Source organism: Phaeoacremonium minimum (genome assembly GCF_000392275.1).
Source record: "Phaeoacremonium minimum UCRPA7 unplaced genomic scaffold PA7_03_scaffold_468, whole genome shotgun sequence".
NCBI lineage: Eukaryota > Fungi > Ascomycota > Sordariomycetes > Togniniales > Togniniaceae > Phaeoacremonium > Phaeoacremonium minimum.
In genome coordinates this window covers 209,386-225,305 of record NW_006921370.1, presented here as the reverse complement: position 1 = coordinate 225,305, position 15,920 = coordinate 209,386, and the positions used below count along the sequence as shown (strand labels likewise).

At 51.8% G+C, this 15,920-nt stretch overlaps 4 protein-coding genes across 4 annotated transcripts; 3 read left to right on the top strand and 1 right to left on the bottom strand.

The window, feature by feature from the left end:
* Positions 1-412: 412 nt before the first annotated feature.
* Positions 413-3,270, bottom strand: UCRPA7_6381 (putative palb protein; the record flags this gene model as incomplete). Its single annotated transcript, XM_007918919.1, has 5 exons — positions 413-2,135; positions 2,189-2,502; positions 2,561-2,702; positions 2,844-3,193; positions 3,253-3,270. 5 exons carry the CDS (start codon positions 3,268-3,270, stop codon positions 413-415), a joined length of 2,547 nt encoding a protein of 848 aa, XP_007917110.1.
* A 1,287-nt stretch (positions 3,271-4,557) lies between these two features.
* On the top strand, positions 4,558-5,730 carry UCRPA7_6380 (putative peroxisomal adenine nucleotide transporter 1 protein; the record flags this gene model as incomplete). The annotated part of the gene is made up of 4 exons (XM_007918918.1): positions 4,558-4,665; positions 4,738-5,266; positions 5,322-5,559; positions 5,616-5,730. 4 exons carry the CDS (start codon positions 4,558-4,560, stop codon positions 5,728-5,730), a joined length of 990 nt encoding a protein of 329 aa, XP_007917109.1.
* A 3,946-nt stretch (positions 5,731-9,676) lies between these two features.
* On the top strand, positions 9,677-11,608 carry UCRPA7_6379 (putative protein vts1 protein; the record flags this gene model as incomplete). The annotated part of the gene is made up of 3 exons (XM_007918917.1): positions 9,677-10,190; positions 10,254-11,525; positions 11,580-11,608. 3 exons carry the CDS (start codon positions 9,677-9,679, stop codon positions 11,606-11,608), a joined length of 1,815 nt encoding a protein of 604 aa, XP_007917108.1.
* An 861-nt stretch (positions 11,609-12,469) lies between these two features.
* UCRPA7_6378 (putative rna polymerase iii transcription factor tfiiic protein) lies at positions 12,470-15,623 on the top strand (the record flags this gene model as incomplete). Its single annotated transcript, XM_007918916.1, has 2 exons — positions 12,470-12,573; positions 12,629-15,623. The coding sequence occupies 2 exons, from the start codon at positions 12,470-12,472 to the stop codon at positions 15,621-15,623; spliced, it is 3,099 nt and encodes a 1,032-aa protein (XP_007917107.1).
* Between the last annotated feature and the right edge of the window lie 297 nt (positions 15,624-15,920).

Here is a 15,920-nt window from a genome sequence, read left to right as displayed (position 1 = left end):
TGGGCGTCGGGCTGAACACGGAGGTCACGACCATCACGAAGCGATTATTTTTATGAACAACAATAACAGAAGTACAGAAAGGGGAAGATAAGAATCTCCTTTGTTGAGGTTCTAGCCTGTCTGCTCCTTCGTTTGCACTGAAAAAGAGACCGGTGGGATTTCATGGGTGTGGAAACCAGTGTGAAAGTGCGCAAGAGATCAAGAAAAGGGGATTTCTGATATAAATCAATTGCAGTGGTTAGGTCAAATAAGCAAAGCTTTGCAATGCTCGAAAGAAGCGTTGCAGAAGACGATGATTCGGTCCGTCAACGAAATTTGTTCCCATGATATATGCTATCCTATCCTGTGCACAAGTAGCGGTATGGGTCCTACAATGATGTAGTCAGAATGAGCCAGTACAGGCGTCAAGCAGCTAGTACCGCTCGACAGTCTCCCAGCGTCCTACACTGACCTGGCCGTCGCTGAGAATGTCGACCTGGATTCCCTGGTCCGCAGCCCGACTACCCATTTGCTCGACGACAACCCAAACGCCACCACCTGGCCCCCGGACCATATCCGGGTCTAGATCTACCTCCGGCGTGCGCACCCCCATCGTGCCATCGGCAAACTCGCCATCCCCGCTGACGGCCAACGTCGTCCGGTGCGGGCCGCTGCCACCCTCGATGGACACCCGCAGGCTGCTCGGCACCGCTGGCAGTCCCCCGCCGGCCCCGGAGAGGCTACCGCTGCGGGCGACGAGGCTTGCACGCGTGAGGCGGCTGACCGCCACGCGGGCGCGTTGCACCGTGTCGCCTTCGCTGGCATGAACCTCGTCCCCTTGGAAGGACACGACGGGGGCGAGCTCTGTGCGGAGGCGGCCGGCCGCGTCGGAGAGCACTGGCCTGATGGTCAGGGGTACGTCGGAGCCCACGCGCAGGGTGAAGCGGGCGTGCTGGCCCGGCTCAAAGGTTGAGACAACAGCGGTGTAGGTCCCGGCATCAACCACGGCCGATGGGGCCTTGGTCTCGGCCAGCGCGCAGCCGCGCCGGTACTCGCCGGACGAGGCGACGATGTCCCTGGTCGAGAGGGCCATCACGCGCTCCCCGCCTGCCCAGACGAGATCCACGTGTACGGGGATGTCGGCACCGTCAGCGCACAGCAATAGGGAGACAGACGTGGGGCGTGGCACGGTAATGCTGAACTGCGGGTTGTGCAGAAAGGTGGCGGTGGCAGCGTTGCCGCCAGCTGTGCGGCGTGTCCAGTATCCTTCGAGCTCTTCGTAGTGTTGGTGTGCTGGCGCTGCCTGGGCCACGTCGAGCGGGCAACGGGAGAAGAATGACAGTGTGAAGGAGTATTTCGGCAACGGGAGATCCTGCTGTGCTATGGCGACGGTGTATTTGACTCCGGCTTCGGCGTCGATCCGCATCAGGGTCTGAGGCGAGTCTACGTAGGCCCCGCGGTGAAGGGCCCGGTCGGGCAGCTGCACGCGCTGGCCGGCGGTCGTGTTGAAGAGGTAGAGGCTCATGAAGCCCAGGGAATTGGACACAGCGGCGAGGCTTCCGTCTTTAGAGTCACCATATTCGTTGGCGGTACGGTTGCGAGCTATGGCTAGCTCCCCATCCTGAAAGTGACGAGAGAGGAGAATCCAAACAGCCCCGGAGGATGATGCTGAAAAGCTGTACTGGGGATTGTGTGCAAAGGAGAGCGCCATTGCTGGCGAGGGGATCGTCCATGTGAAGTGATGGTCCTGCCGATCTGTGAAGAGACTGGGGTTCCAGTTGAGGTATAGAGATTCAAAGTTTTGAATAACGTCTTCAAATGTGATCCAAAACGCGCCCGTCAGGTCTGTCGTCGAATCTGTTCTGTCGGATCTGGACGATGAGCTGGGTGGATAGGCGGCAACGTCAATGGTGGCGGACGACCCGACCCCTTTCCAGACCAGACCATCACACCATGGATTCTTCAGTAGCAACCGGCGGTTACCAGATTTCTCGTCGACTTTCATGTCTAGCACGGCGTAATCGTGCTCGCCAGCTAGCCCAAGAGCATCTTCCTCTTCGGGAGAAAGGCGCCCAGTTCCAAGAGTAACTACGACATCGCTGTAATCGTAAGAGTTCTTTATCCGCTTCCAGATCTGGTCAACCTCGATATCATCACTTCCACAATATGTGTTAGCATTGCTTTATCAACTCGTTTGACATTCCCATACCTCTGAAGAAAGACCTGTTCCGGTATCCATCCTGTGAGTACCCAAAGATCCGTCCCTGAATTGCTCCCAGGAAAGTCATAACCCCCTCGAACTTTCAGATAGGCTTTCTCCAGTAGTGCCGGCCATATTAAATGTGGGTTCTTCCGGTCGACAACGAAGAGTGTCCTAGACGTCTTTGAGGCCGGCAGGCGATCATCGATGACGACCTGGCGGAAACAGCCGTTGAAGTGTAGGCGGAATATATACTTGCCATTTTGTGAAGTGACGGGCGCAAAAGTATTATTGTCGAATGGATACATGAGAGCCGAGAGCATCTAGGGGAGAGTGTTGGAATAGCGCACAGAGAAAACAGTCAAGCATATCATTACTTACAGAGTCTTTCGTCCGGCGAAAATGGGGCATAGCAGCACACAAACTGGCAACCACTGAACAATCCGTGGTGATGTCCTGAACGAGGTCGCTTTCAGCTTGAGCGATCATCATACTGTCAGGAACCTCATCGCCACCGCCACCCCTAGAAGCATGGAACAGCTGACTGGGCCTTTTCCAACCCGCGAATATATCACTCTGCCTTTGGGAGAGTGTGAAAGCAGAGGTGTCACTGAATGTAAACGGATGAATAAGTGACCAGCAATAGGCTTCTGAAGAGACTTACCTGTAAAGGGGTTCCTGCGGCGATGATTTGCGAAAGGCATTTGCATCCGGTTCAGCGTCCCAGGGCGGGAATACGCTCCCATGTAATCGAGACGATCGCAGCAGGATTGCCTTTTCCCCCGCGGGTAGCTGGCGGCTCTGTCGAGGCCATTTTGACCGGACTGGAGCTGGCGCCGGGGGAGCTTTGAGGCGCTCAGCGCGTGTAAGCAGCTCCTCACATTTGCGCTTCAGTCTGGCCTTCTCAGCGGCATTGGGAGCCTCGCGGACAGCCTTCATATAGTACTCTGCTGCTGCGATGGCGTGACTGAGGGCTTCTTTGCCAGTCGAGCGAGCTATCTTGGCTTCATGTTCCTATACACGACCAATTAGTCAGGTGTCTCTAACGAGCTTGAGGGGACAAGGCACCGTACTCGAGCCTGTGCTTCCATCGCTAAGCTTGGGCTTTCACAGCGCTTTTACACGCTATACCAAAGCATGAGTTACTCTAGAATCGCTTTGCTGCATTACAAATAATTATTGAAGAAAGATAGATCTTGAATCAGGAGTGAGAAGCGAATTATGTTGAGGTTTGAAGGGGTGCTATTCTCATTGCAGACTATGGAGGCTGTGCACACGATTCGGCAAGTGCACGCTGACTAGTGCTCCTTTCCATTGTTGCTGTAGGTGGATTTAGAGTATTGAGGCTGCCGTTTTAGAGCCTCCAGGCGCCGCAGCGGGCTGTGGAGACTCACTCTGGGGACGCATGCCACCCAGGTAGGTAGGTACGTTTGATATAGGTAAATGATCTGTATCATCTTGCTATGACAGCTGGACGGGAGTTACTAGGCAGATGAGACAGGAGAGCACCAAGGTGGACATCTACTCGTTTCCTTTGGAACTGGCTTGTATTTTTGAAATAAGATCGTAAAGCTGCACCGGCTTAGCTTGATTTTCCCGCGGTGCAATAACTCTTTTACCTATACAAGCGGGCTCAAAAGTAATTAGATAAATTGATGAAATGAAATTGCAGACGTCGAACACAGCCAAGAGTATATCCTAAGAACCGAATAGATAAGAAATAAAGGGCCATAGAAAGATTATCATTCCTCTCATTAGCGGTATCCGGCAGTGAAGAGAAATCCTCGGTATATTCTTAGGTAATACTACTACTACCTGTATGTACCGACAGAGGGACACTCGGTTCAGTGGAGTGGCTAGAGCGAATGCGGGGCAAACCGGCAGCCACAGTGACGCTGCTCCGAGCTGCTGGGGCGGGCACTCTAGCTGCACGAACACAAGCGAGCAGGGACCAATGCGCCAGCTTTTTCCCCACATGCAGAAAGACCGAGGTTGACGGCTATCAATATCACGGGCGGAGCACGGCAGCACAGACATACCCGCCCGCCCATACTGACCTACCTACCTACCTGCCTGCCTGCGCTTCCGGCCCGGGCCAGCCCATAACTTCCTGTCCTCCGCCAGTTCTAGTCCTGCGCATCACAAATGTTCGGGATGCAGAATTCTGACTGACCGATCGAATTGCCTTCTTCTTGCCGGACCGAGACCAGATTCCCTTGCTTATGAATCGGTGATAGCTTCACAGATTAGCCGACTTTAGCAGGTGTCACAGTCCTCGAGGGACAATCGACTCTGAGCCCCCCCGCAATTTATTGTGCTCCTCCATCCAGCAATTCTCGCCGTAGTCTCCCTCAAGATCTCAGCGTTTCCCCGTCAAGATGGCCATTCAGTCCAAAGTCGCTCCGATTGGCCCGTGGGGTCGAGCAACTGCCGGTGCAACTGGTGCTGTGCTTGCCAATGCGCTCGTATATCCTCTAGACATGCAAGTAGATTCACTTTGCCAGTGAGAGACATCTTCTAACTCTGTATGCAGTGTCAAGACTAGACTACAAGTTCAGGTCAAGACGAAGCCTGGCGAAGCTCCTATAGCCGATTCAGATGCGACCGAGCCTCACTACGACTCGACATGGGATGCCATCACCAAAATTGTGGCAGATGATGGTGTGAAGGGCCTGTATACTGGTATGAGCGGCTCGCTGCTTGGAGTTGCCTCGACGAACTTCGCCTACTTCTACTGGTACTCTGTTGTCCGCGCGCTCTACTTCCGCTCGGTCAAGAGCGCTGCTGCCCCGTCGACGGCGGTCGAGTTGGCGCTAGGCGCCATCGCCGGTGCTGTCGCCCAGCTCTGTACTATCCCAGTTGCTGTCGTAACCACAAGGCAACAAACTCAACGAAAGGAGGAGAGGAAAGGCATGCTTGAGACTGCACGAGAGGTTATCGATGGTGAAGATGGTGTCAGTGGGCTGTGGCGAGGTCTGAAGGCCAGCTTGGTTCTTGTCGTGAACCCAGCCATCACGTACGGCGCGTATGAGAGGCTGAAGCCTGTTCTCTTCCCAGGCAAGGTGTTGAAGCCCTGGGAGGCTTTTGGTAAGCGTCTAAATTGTGCCATCATTTCTGACCTTTCAACTAATGCAAACTCAAGTACTTGGTGCCCTGTCAAAGTCCCTGGCAACCATCGCAACCCAACCACTCATCGTAGCGAAGGTTGGCCTTCAATCTAAGCCGCCCCCGGCGAGACAAGGCAAGCCTTTCAAGAGCTTTGTCGAGGTCATGCGATTCATCATCGACAACGAGGGCGTCCTGGGCCTATTTAAGGGCATTGGTCCTCAGATCCTCAAGGGACTGCTCGTTCAGGGCATTCTAATGATGACTAAGGAGCGGTAAGTTCAACAAGTCCTCTTCATTTGCTCATCCAGCTAATCATATCTCGTTTTAGCATGGAACTCCTGTTCATTTTGTTCCTCCGCTACCTCCAACAGGTACGGGCGAAGCAGCTGGCCCGATTGACCGCTGTAAAAGGCAACCTTCCAATCCCAATCACAACGAAATAGACGACCAATAGAAACTTTCGTAGAAGGAATATGGTGGTCCAGCTGTATAAGTAGCTCTGGAAAAGATCTTGAGAGCAGATGCGAAAGCCGCAGTTGAACAGTTCTGGCGGCAGGGTGGTTCCTCCTGGCCATTAGGCGGCGCAATGAATACGGGAATGGTATTAAAGGATTTGATATATACACTGCATCTTATTTAGATAAATGTATCACTTTTGGCAGTATTTAAGCACCTCAGCTTCTGATGCCTGGCGAAAGGAATCCGGTCCTGGCTATTGCGAGCACACAACGCTAAGCTGTAAACAGCAAAACGCGAGTGGAGCCTCTCCCCAATGAATGTGGCTGACGCTCGCACTAGCCACATCTCTTTTGTTAGGGCAAAATTTCGGATACTTTGTGCGCGATTCAAATTCTACCCAAGACTTCACGACTCCTAGTTTGACTCCCAGATCTCGACGCATCGCGAAATCCAGTCACAATGGCCAGTATGTGACAATCCCCTGCCTATGGAAATGAGGGAACTGTTTTGCTGACAAGATTTCAATAGAGTCCAAGAACTCGTCTCAGCACAACCAGAGCAAGAAGGCTCACCGTAACGGGTACGCTCCAACATCCCCCGAAAGCATCCTGCAATCCCTCGTGCACCGGCTAGACAATTGGACGTCCTTGCTAATGGTGTTTCTCGCTGCAGTATCAAGAAGCCCAAGACCTCCAGATACCCCTCTCTCAAGGGAACCGACCCCAAGTTCCGAAGAAACCACAGACATGCTCTGCACGGCACCATGAAGGCTCTGGTGAGCTTCCCCATTACTGGCGACAGCGATACTTCGTGTGGGAGTCGGTCCGGTCACTAACACACAGTTTGCAGAAAGAGTTCCGTGAGGGCAAGCGCGAGACGGCATAAATGTGTGCGTGGACGAAAAGGGTGCAGGGCGGCGGCGATGACTGCTGAGGAGATTACATTGGGCATCGGCATCATATGACGGTCGAGGGAAACGGCGTCCTGTGCGTATTCTACTACTACCGGACGAAATCCCCCGGGGTTTTCTTCCATTGGCAAATGCGAGCATCAACGACCACATTCCAGACCGCCCGTGACACCAGTCGAGTTCCTCCTTGCAATGTGACGCAAAGATACCAAACCCATGGCTCGGCCAGAGATGAAGCAACATGACTGTGGTGACATGGACCTCCCCCAAAACGGCATTTGTGTGTACAGCACTGAGCTTCTTTCCCATGCTCAATTGCTGAAGGATTATTTCTTCGTGCCAAGATTGATTTCAAGCCCCTCTATTACCAAACACCTCTGTCCCTTCTTTGCCAAAAGGCTAAGGTGCATGAAAGAAGGGCCACATGCTAACTAAATTGCAATAACGTCTGAATCACGAAGTGAAAGAGAATGAGTCCATTGTGAGAGATTGAGTAACCCATGGCAATATGTGTCGTTTTCGTCTGATCATCCTCTTCTTGGCAGGCAGTTGAAGCTAGCGAGTCTACAGGAAAGAGCATTTTCGTTGCCTTGAATCCTCTAGATAGCTTGCTATTTATATTAGTCATGATTAATATCCATGCTTTATCTGGCAGTCTAATTCAGTTCACGGTATATATCTAAGGAGCTCTTTCCATCCTTCAAACTAGGTGTGTAATTGAATGTCATTCTTGGAGTTTTCACCGGCCTTGCCTTCATAGTGATTCACTATCCAGAACATGAGATCAATCTCAGAGAAAGGAAGCAACTTCTTGGAGGAAACTACAAGCCATTTTCGCAGAGATGGTCACTTGTTGGTGTCGGTCCTGCCTCAGCCTTGATTTATTGACTTAGAGTTCTTGTGGTCTCAGTTCAAAGAGCCGGGTACAGTTCAGTAGAGCCAGGCCATAAGGGTATGTCTCGCGACCGCTCGTGTGGACCTCTCTAACACCTCGTTGATTTGATATCAGCAATTGATGAGTCTCTACAGAGCTATGTCCGAACCGAATCTATTCAATGCAAATTCTGATGATCAGCTTGTGTTGGACCTACCAAGCGACCAGTCATAGTCATGGGCAAATTTCCTAGATCTCACCACAGTTGTAGACCCTATGTTGCCCCAGCCTTTGCTACGACAAGTCGTAACTTTGAGAATATTACGGTTCCATACATGATTGACTCTCAGCAAATCTTTAAGTTTTGTCACCTATTTTGTTCTGGCATCGCCTATAATCATTGACACTCACTTCGTCAACGCTAACTCTCAAGAAAGCACTTCAATATTGTTACTTAATTCTAGTTTAACTACGCAGAACATACCGCAGTTGGAAAGACTACTCTTCTAGAATTGTGAATATGAGGAAACATGTGTTATTATTATCAGAGGGATAAGTTGAGTAGGCAATTCACACTTCCACAGGGTGGTACATGGGACCTAGACCTCAGCCATGATGTGATTGCGCCCCGGGAAAAAAAGTCGCCTCTGGTCCCTACTACCTACTCGTCAAGAAGGAGCGAGTACAGCCGGCTATCAACTTGCATGGCGACGAAATCCATTACTTACGCTTGCCGATCAGATACAGACAGTGTCAGATGACCTGCATTCAGTATACTCCACGATATGCCAGACCGAATGTAATGTATCAGAGTCAACTTATCCCATATTCACGGGATATTGTTGTCCTACACTATTCCTATTGTAGACTAGCAATCTTGAAATGCACTGTACTAAGTTGTATAGTGAAGTGTTAGAAGGCCAAAGTCTAGGCCTCCGTGTTAAAATGTTCCTCTATTCTACCACAGTTATTATAGATCACTTCATGTCGACTACCTAACTCGAAGTTGTTACTGACCGAATATCCCATAATGTTAGTGGAGGAGACAGCGGAGGTAGAGAGATGCGTGGCCACATAGGCCTACACCTTACCTAATCTGAAAAGGAGGGACTGTTGCATCAGAATCCATTGGTTTCCGCTGTAGCCCGTTTTCTCTTCCCGCTGGCTCGCTTATTGTTAGCAGCAACGCTGCACTTGGACATTTGGTAGGACCTGGACCTGGAACTTGTTCCTTTTTCACCTCCCAACCAAACCCGTCCGTCTCCCCCAAAAAACCCGACCTTCCTTTCCCATCAACGGCGACAAAGGGTTTCTTTTGCGCCCGCTGGTCCTGGCTGAAAGCAAAAGGAGTTCCTCGTTGTCATTCTTCGCCCTCGACCTTCGCCGTTGCTGTTTAATACCGTTTATTCCGTAGGTACCGTCGTCTCAGCAGCTATTACCAATGGGAACCGGGGAGAACGGTCCCCTAATCCCTCCTCAAACCAGGCTTCCTCCTCCTTTCAGCTCCATCAGCCAAGAAGGCTTTGCTTTGAGTCTTCCATACTCAAAAGCTGCCTATCTGGCCTAATAACCCCCGAGCTTGCCATCAACCTCCACCTGCATACTCCGCAGGCACTGTGCTGCTGCTCAAGTCTTTTAAATCCTTGCCATTTGCCTTCGCAACTGCCCCCGAGTGCATTCTTGTTACTGTTGCGTAAGACCTGGCCAGGCGCTGTTTGCTGACCTCGAACTCGGACAATAGAGTATCCACAGAACCCCTTTTCGCACCCTTTTCGACGTCTCCTTTGAGGTCAGCACGGTCTGCAGGAGCTTACGGAAAGCCGATATACCTCGTCCTCCTCATCGATCGTCAAGCCTACGAGGCGAGCGAACTTAACTTCCCCAATATTGCCAAACTTGGATTGTTGCTACATAATACCTTCTAAGCATTGATCCGGGGTCCTTGGAAAATCACGAAACACCTGCATTGCATGTCACGGGCCACTGATCGCCGCGACAGCGCCTCCTCGAACAGCCTTGCAACCCTGTTTCAGATACTTGCAACAGGGCCCTGGCCATCTCAGTCTTAAAAAACACACAGCGTAATAATTCTTGCTCAACAACATCATCGTCGACCTCCTTTGCTACTTCGGTCATGCTCAACAACATGTCTGCTAGCCACATCATGAACAACCGCAATAGCACCCCCGAGGCTACCAACACCTCGTCGCTGCGGCCGCCCTCCTCGAGAGCTGTTGGCGCCGGGCATCACCTCCGAGCCTCTGCCGACATGGCCTCCCTCACCGGAAACGCTCAAGCTGGCAAGCTGAACCGCCCCAACTCCGATTTCTATGGCCAAACCCAACATGGGCCGGGTCAAGGTGCGGGAGACATCGATCCCCAGGACAAGCTTGCCCAACAATGGATTGCGGACATTGATCAATACGAGACCACACTGGAGGAGATGGCTGCTGCTACACTAGACCAGGACTTCAAGGATGAACTCAGCGCTATTGAGCAGTGGTTCAGAGTCCTCAGTGAGGCTGAGAGAACTGCGGCACTCTACGCGCTCCTGCAACAGACCACCCAGGTCCAGATCCGCTTCTTTATCCAAGTGCTACAGCAGATGGGAAAGAATCACCCAATGTCTGGTGTCTTGTCCCCTGCAAACTTCGACAAAGGTAGGTCTTGGTTCTTCCTTTGGCTCCTCACTCCTTCGGCATGCCTAATACTAACTGGTCTAGATCCGATGTCGAACCGTCTGAGTGATGCAATGAACAAGTTGAATGTAGACTCTGCAAGGAACTCACTGGCTCGTGCGCCATCTAATGCTAAGCGTCACTCGGGGCTTGATACTTCTACCATCAATGCCATGTTCCCTGACGCCGCAGCTGCTATCGCCACGGAGAAGGCAAAGTTCACCCAGCAGACTGGCAATCCCCCGACATCGAACCGAAACAGTGCTGCAGTCGATAACCGAAGCTCTCTAGCAGCCCCGACCATCTCTACACCTGGTGATGGACTCGATGCCAACGGGCAGAACCCTACATCACCCTGGGGAGTTGAGGGACGACCCAAGTCATCTTCTGGCCAACCCCCAATGGGACAGTTTGTCCAGCCTCCACCCTCTGCTGGCCTTCGATCGCCTCGTCCCCAAATCAGTGGCAACCAACAGATCCAGAATACGACACTTAATGCTGGTGACAAGAACGATCTGCCGCTCCTTTCACCATATGGTGCCAGTGGAACCTGGGCTTCAATGACGAACACCCCAATGGTTGCTAACTTCAGCCCCCAACAGAGTGGAACCCAGGCGGACATGGTAGCGAACGCTACTGCGATGAAGCTTGCGGCTCTGTCGACGGTCAACAACCGCTTCGCGCTAGATGATGTTCGAAAGTACAGGCGAGCCCGATCCAACGACGCCCCTGGCGCGCCGTCACAGAACCCTCTGTCACCAGGTGCCCAGGGTATGGGAATTCCGAGTGGTGCGAACGTTGTTATGATCAACGACCGTGGCCAAATCGTGAGCCAGGAACAGATGATCGCACTGCAGAATCAGCAGTTCGGTGGCGGCCGATCTCGACCAAGCTCGCCTGGCCTCGCTATGCAGACCGGGTTTGGCCATATGGCCTTCACGTCTCCCCAGAACAACGGCTTCTTGAGCGCATACGATGGCACTTCGCCGATCTTGAACCCCGCGTTGGGCGGCATGAATCTGGGACAGCTTGTCGGTCATGAAGGTTACCTGTCAGACCATTCAGAGATCAACAGGGGTCGTTCTCCTCGTGGACGGCGTGGTAGCAGCAAGCCACCTGAGGATCCGACCGACCCCTCGTTGCTCCAAGACATTCCCAGCTGGCTACGAAGTCTTCGTCTGCACAAGTACACCGACAATCTCAAGGACATGAAGTGGACGGATCTCATTGAGCTGGACGACAAGCAACTCGAAGACCGGGGCGTGAATGCTCTTGGCGCCAGACGCAAGATGTTGAAGGTCTTCGAGCAAGTCAAAGGTATGAGACAATGTTCTGATAATACGCAGACCACAGACTAACACGAGACTACAGAGGCGAAAGCCGAGGGCAAATTGAACTAATACACCCTTGCATATACTTGGGAGGCATCATCTATGCCAGAAAAGGCCGTCGAGCGGGACTAGGGAAATATTTCATCGTAGGGAGGCTTGGAGCTCGCGCTCAGGAAAACGGCGGTCTAGACTAGAAGCATTCCTTGTAGTCACCAAGTAGGAACTAGGGCATCTCTTGGAGCTCGGGAAACACACTCGACATATATGGGAAATGATTAAACTATATCTCGCCAGGCAGGCTCTCATCTACATTGTATTCATTTTCACTTCCAGTGAAAGCTTCGTGGACATGAATTGTTTTTGCCAAGAGTGAATTACTTTACACACAGCATAGATGTTCAGACCTATCGATTCATCTCGATACGTAAAATTCGATCAATTATATCATTTAGGATTTGTTGAATTGGGTACTTGAGGCACGTACAGGACTATTTCTCTGGTGTTAGTGTAGTCATAGCTTGTACGGGCTCTAGAAAGCCCCACATTTGTCAGAGGGAAGGTGGGGGTGAGAGTAGAAGGACAAAGCCGCTATTCCGCAAAGAGGCCTTGCATTTTTGGGCAGGTATGAGTGTACCTTGTAGACTAAACCTTGTTATATGTTTCTCGCCACGAGATTCTGCGACAAGGGACAATAACACGTTGATGCTAAGCACCTTCATTGATCACTTCAGGTATTGTTAGGGAGAAAGGACTTTTGATGACGCAAGTTGAGCTTCATCAAAACTTCCAGCATGAGCTCTGCGGAAACAGGACCTGTTTGGCCGTGAACACAAGGGGAGAGCGAACGTAATCCGACGTATCGACGGATGAACCCAGACCTAGTCAACTGCAAAGCACCAGCAGACGAGGACTCATACTTCATTTGTCGTGATGGATGCCCGAATCCAGGGCATGCTTAGGGGAAATGACTTCCAAGATTTTGCAGATGATGAGGTCCTGCCTGACTTTCCAGAGGAGTCATACGGTGGTAATGAGTTCGTAGATGGCTCATGTCTCTCCGCCAGCGCAAAGTTCTAATACATTCTCTAGGGACGGCGATGATGCTAATGATGACGATGGAGAAGAAGACGGCTCGGAGATCTCGGATGCAGACTCGGTCGTCTTTCAGCTACAAACCGATATGGCCAAGCTGGATGCCGACGTCGCCGCATTCAGGGCAGCTCAAATCGAGGACGGTGAGGATGTCGACTTTCCGGAAGGCCACCAAGGAGCAGCACGCGGCCGAGGGCGTGGTCGAGGGCGCGGGCGCGGTGGCCGTCGCCTACGCGGGCCGCGCAAGGCGGCAGAACCTACTGGCGAGATCAAGTACCGACTGGGCCAAGCATCTCTGGCTTTCATGGAAGAGCGATATGAGGACGCAATGGCGGTGGTGCTCGAGGTGATTCGCGTCAATGCGGAGACACATCAAGCATGGGTCATGCTATCGTCGATCTTCCAGGAGATGGGCAAGACTGATGAGGCGATGATGAGCATGGTCTTTGCCGCGCATCTGCGCCCAAAGGACTATCACGGGTGGATGGCTTGCGCACAGTTCGCGCTTGACGATATCCAGGGAAGTCGCGAAAAGAATCTGTATACTGCCGGTCTGTGTTTCAGCGCCGCCATACGGGCCAACCCAAAGAGTATCAAGGCACGAATCGGCAAGGCAAATGTCAGCCTCGAGCAGGGTCATGCTACATTCGCGGCGGCGGAGTACGAACGCGTACTGAAGAAACGCCCATACGATATTGAGGTCCTTAGACATTTTGCTGAAGCTTCTTTCGACGCAAAGGATTCGCACAAATACGTCCAGAGCTCAAGGGATGCCTATCAACGTCTCATTACACATGCACGGGGTGGTGGGGAGATCAAGAATGGAGAATTCGAATGGTCAGACGTCTTTCTCTACGGAGAGATGTTCGCTTTCCTTGAGCAATACGAAGCTGCCATCATAGCGGTACGATCACTCTCGAGGTGGCTCCTCGGTCGAAACGAGGAGTCGTTCTGGGAGCAATTCGAGGAAGATGACCGAGAATGGGATCGCGATGATGGGCGTCGGCTAGATGTTCTGGAGTATGAGGCGGGACGATACCCTCTCGAACTTTATGGCTTCAGCCTGCCCCTGGATCTACGAGCGAAGCTAGGCACCTATAGGCTCAAACTTGGGCATGAAGATGAAGGGCTGCGACACCTTTCTTGGCTGAACCCCTTCGATCCCGCGACTGAGGATTTACTACAGGATACTCCTTTCGTCGTGAAGGAGATTGCAACACAGCTAATCGAAAATGAGAGGATCGGTATGGCCTTGCAGTACTTTGACCTATATCGGAAGATCGTCATAGAGCCAGACCCAGAGGTCCTCGTTCAACAAGGTCAATGTTATCTCCAGATGCAGGACGAGTCTTCTGCCGAGGAGTGTTTCTTGGCAGCTATAGAAGCTGACGACAATAACATTGACGCTCGCTTCGAGCTAGCCAAGATGTACGAGAAAGCCCGCGAGGACGAAGAAGCATTTATTCTTGTTAGCGAAGCAATGCAGCTTGAGAGACGCCAAGCTGAAGACGACGAGGATGGCGAAGAAGACACAAGTGCTGAGCGCGGACGGAAGGCCAAGGTGTTACGTATTCTCGCTCCGAAAAAACCACGAGAAAAGAAACCAGGCCCGAAGAGGGCTCCGCGTGAGAAAGAACCACATCCGACAAGATACCGACCAAGGCGGCTCGGAGGTGGCGATAAACGACGGGATTATGAGAATCAAGTCACTGAGAAATTTAAGGAGAAGTACAATCTCGTGCAGCAATTGCGATCGCAAGTTGCAAGTGGTGATAAAGATGTCGTTGCGATGTGGATGGCGGCTGCCAAAGATCTAGTAGATGACTTCAGATCCTTCAAGGAGTTCTATCCCTGGGAGAAGTACCTACAATTCCTCGGCCACGGCAGTTTCTTCAAGGAAAACCGGAAAGAAGCGCAGAGAGGTATTCAAGTCGGAGACCAAGGCAATAGGGGCCTGGCCGCAATGGCAGAGCGACTCCAGCACAACCTGGTTCCTAGTGAGACCATGGAAGGTGCTCAGCAACTAGCATTTCAGCGGCACGAGCATCGAGGCATTCCCTTTGACGCCTGGCTGGAGCTATTTTTGGAGTACGCGATCAGCTTGGCTCAAGCTCAGCAACCGCAGGAAGCATATCTTGTTTGTCAGTCTGCTCGAGACTCGATCGTGTACAAGTCAAATGACAGCATGTTCTTGATCCACGTCGCGTGGGCTGCGTGCGCAGTACAAGCTGGAGACGAAGAAACGTGTGTCGCTGTAGCGCGTTTCTTCATGAGAAATAATTACGCCGCTACGGACAGTTACAGGATGTTTGCTGCTCTCTGTCGAGTCTGTCAATCCCCAATTTCTTGGTACGCATCGGGCCCGGCCCAGAAGTATATGCTTAGACAGATTAAGGCTATGGACAAAACGCTGCTTCCACCTGAGCAAGCCGCAAAAGTAGTCAAGGGGGATGCGGCAGCACCGGAGGGAAAGGATGATCCTCGTCGCCATGAGACGCTGGATGTCTGTCTCTTGATGTTATATGGCCATATCTTGTTGACGTCCACAAGCTATACTTATGCTCTGAGCTACTTCCTTCGAGCTCTTTCTATTGATCCAGAGAATCCCATGGTTAACTTGAGCATCGGAATTGCCTATGTTCATTATGCCTTCAAGCGACAGGCTGAGAACCGGCAGTTCCTCTTGCTACAAGGCTTCAACCACCTGTTCCGATATTACGAAGACCGCATCAAATCACCTCTTTCGGCGGAGAGGCAGGAGGCGCATTACAACCTTGGCAGGGCGTACCATCTTATTGGGACGTATCACCTTGCTGCAGAATACTACGCCCGAGTCCTCCGTGAAGCTTCGGAGCATCGCCGTGGGGACGGCAGCTGGAAGCAGGAGGACTTTATTGTTGAGGCTGCGATGAATTTGCGGACTTTTGCCATCATCAACGGTGACTTTACGACCGCGAAGCAACTCGCTGAGGAATGGCTGGTTTTGGAGTGATCTAGGACCACGAGCAGACACCATAGATGTAAAATATACCCCATACTGTAAAGCCGTGTGATGCTAGTTTTGTGATGGGAATAGACGACATGTATTGTTTCTTACTGTGTGTACTTATATTGCTCTCCAGAGATGTATCGCTCTGACAGCATGAAATATACCCTATACTGCGATGAAGGAGAAAATGAACCACAGCTGCCTGTCGTGAAAGTATATCAGCCATATTGCGCGTCTGAATTCCTGGCTTACTAGCAGAGCTCTCTTCAGATTCCTCAATTACAGGTTCAGGTTCAATTA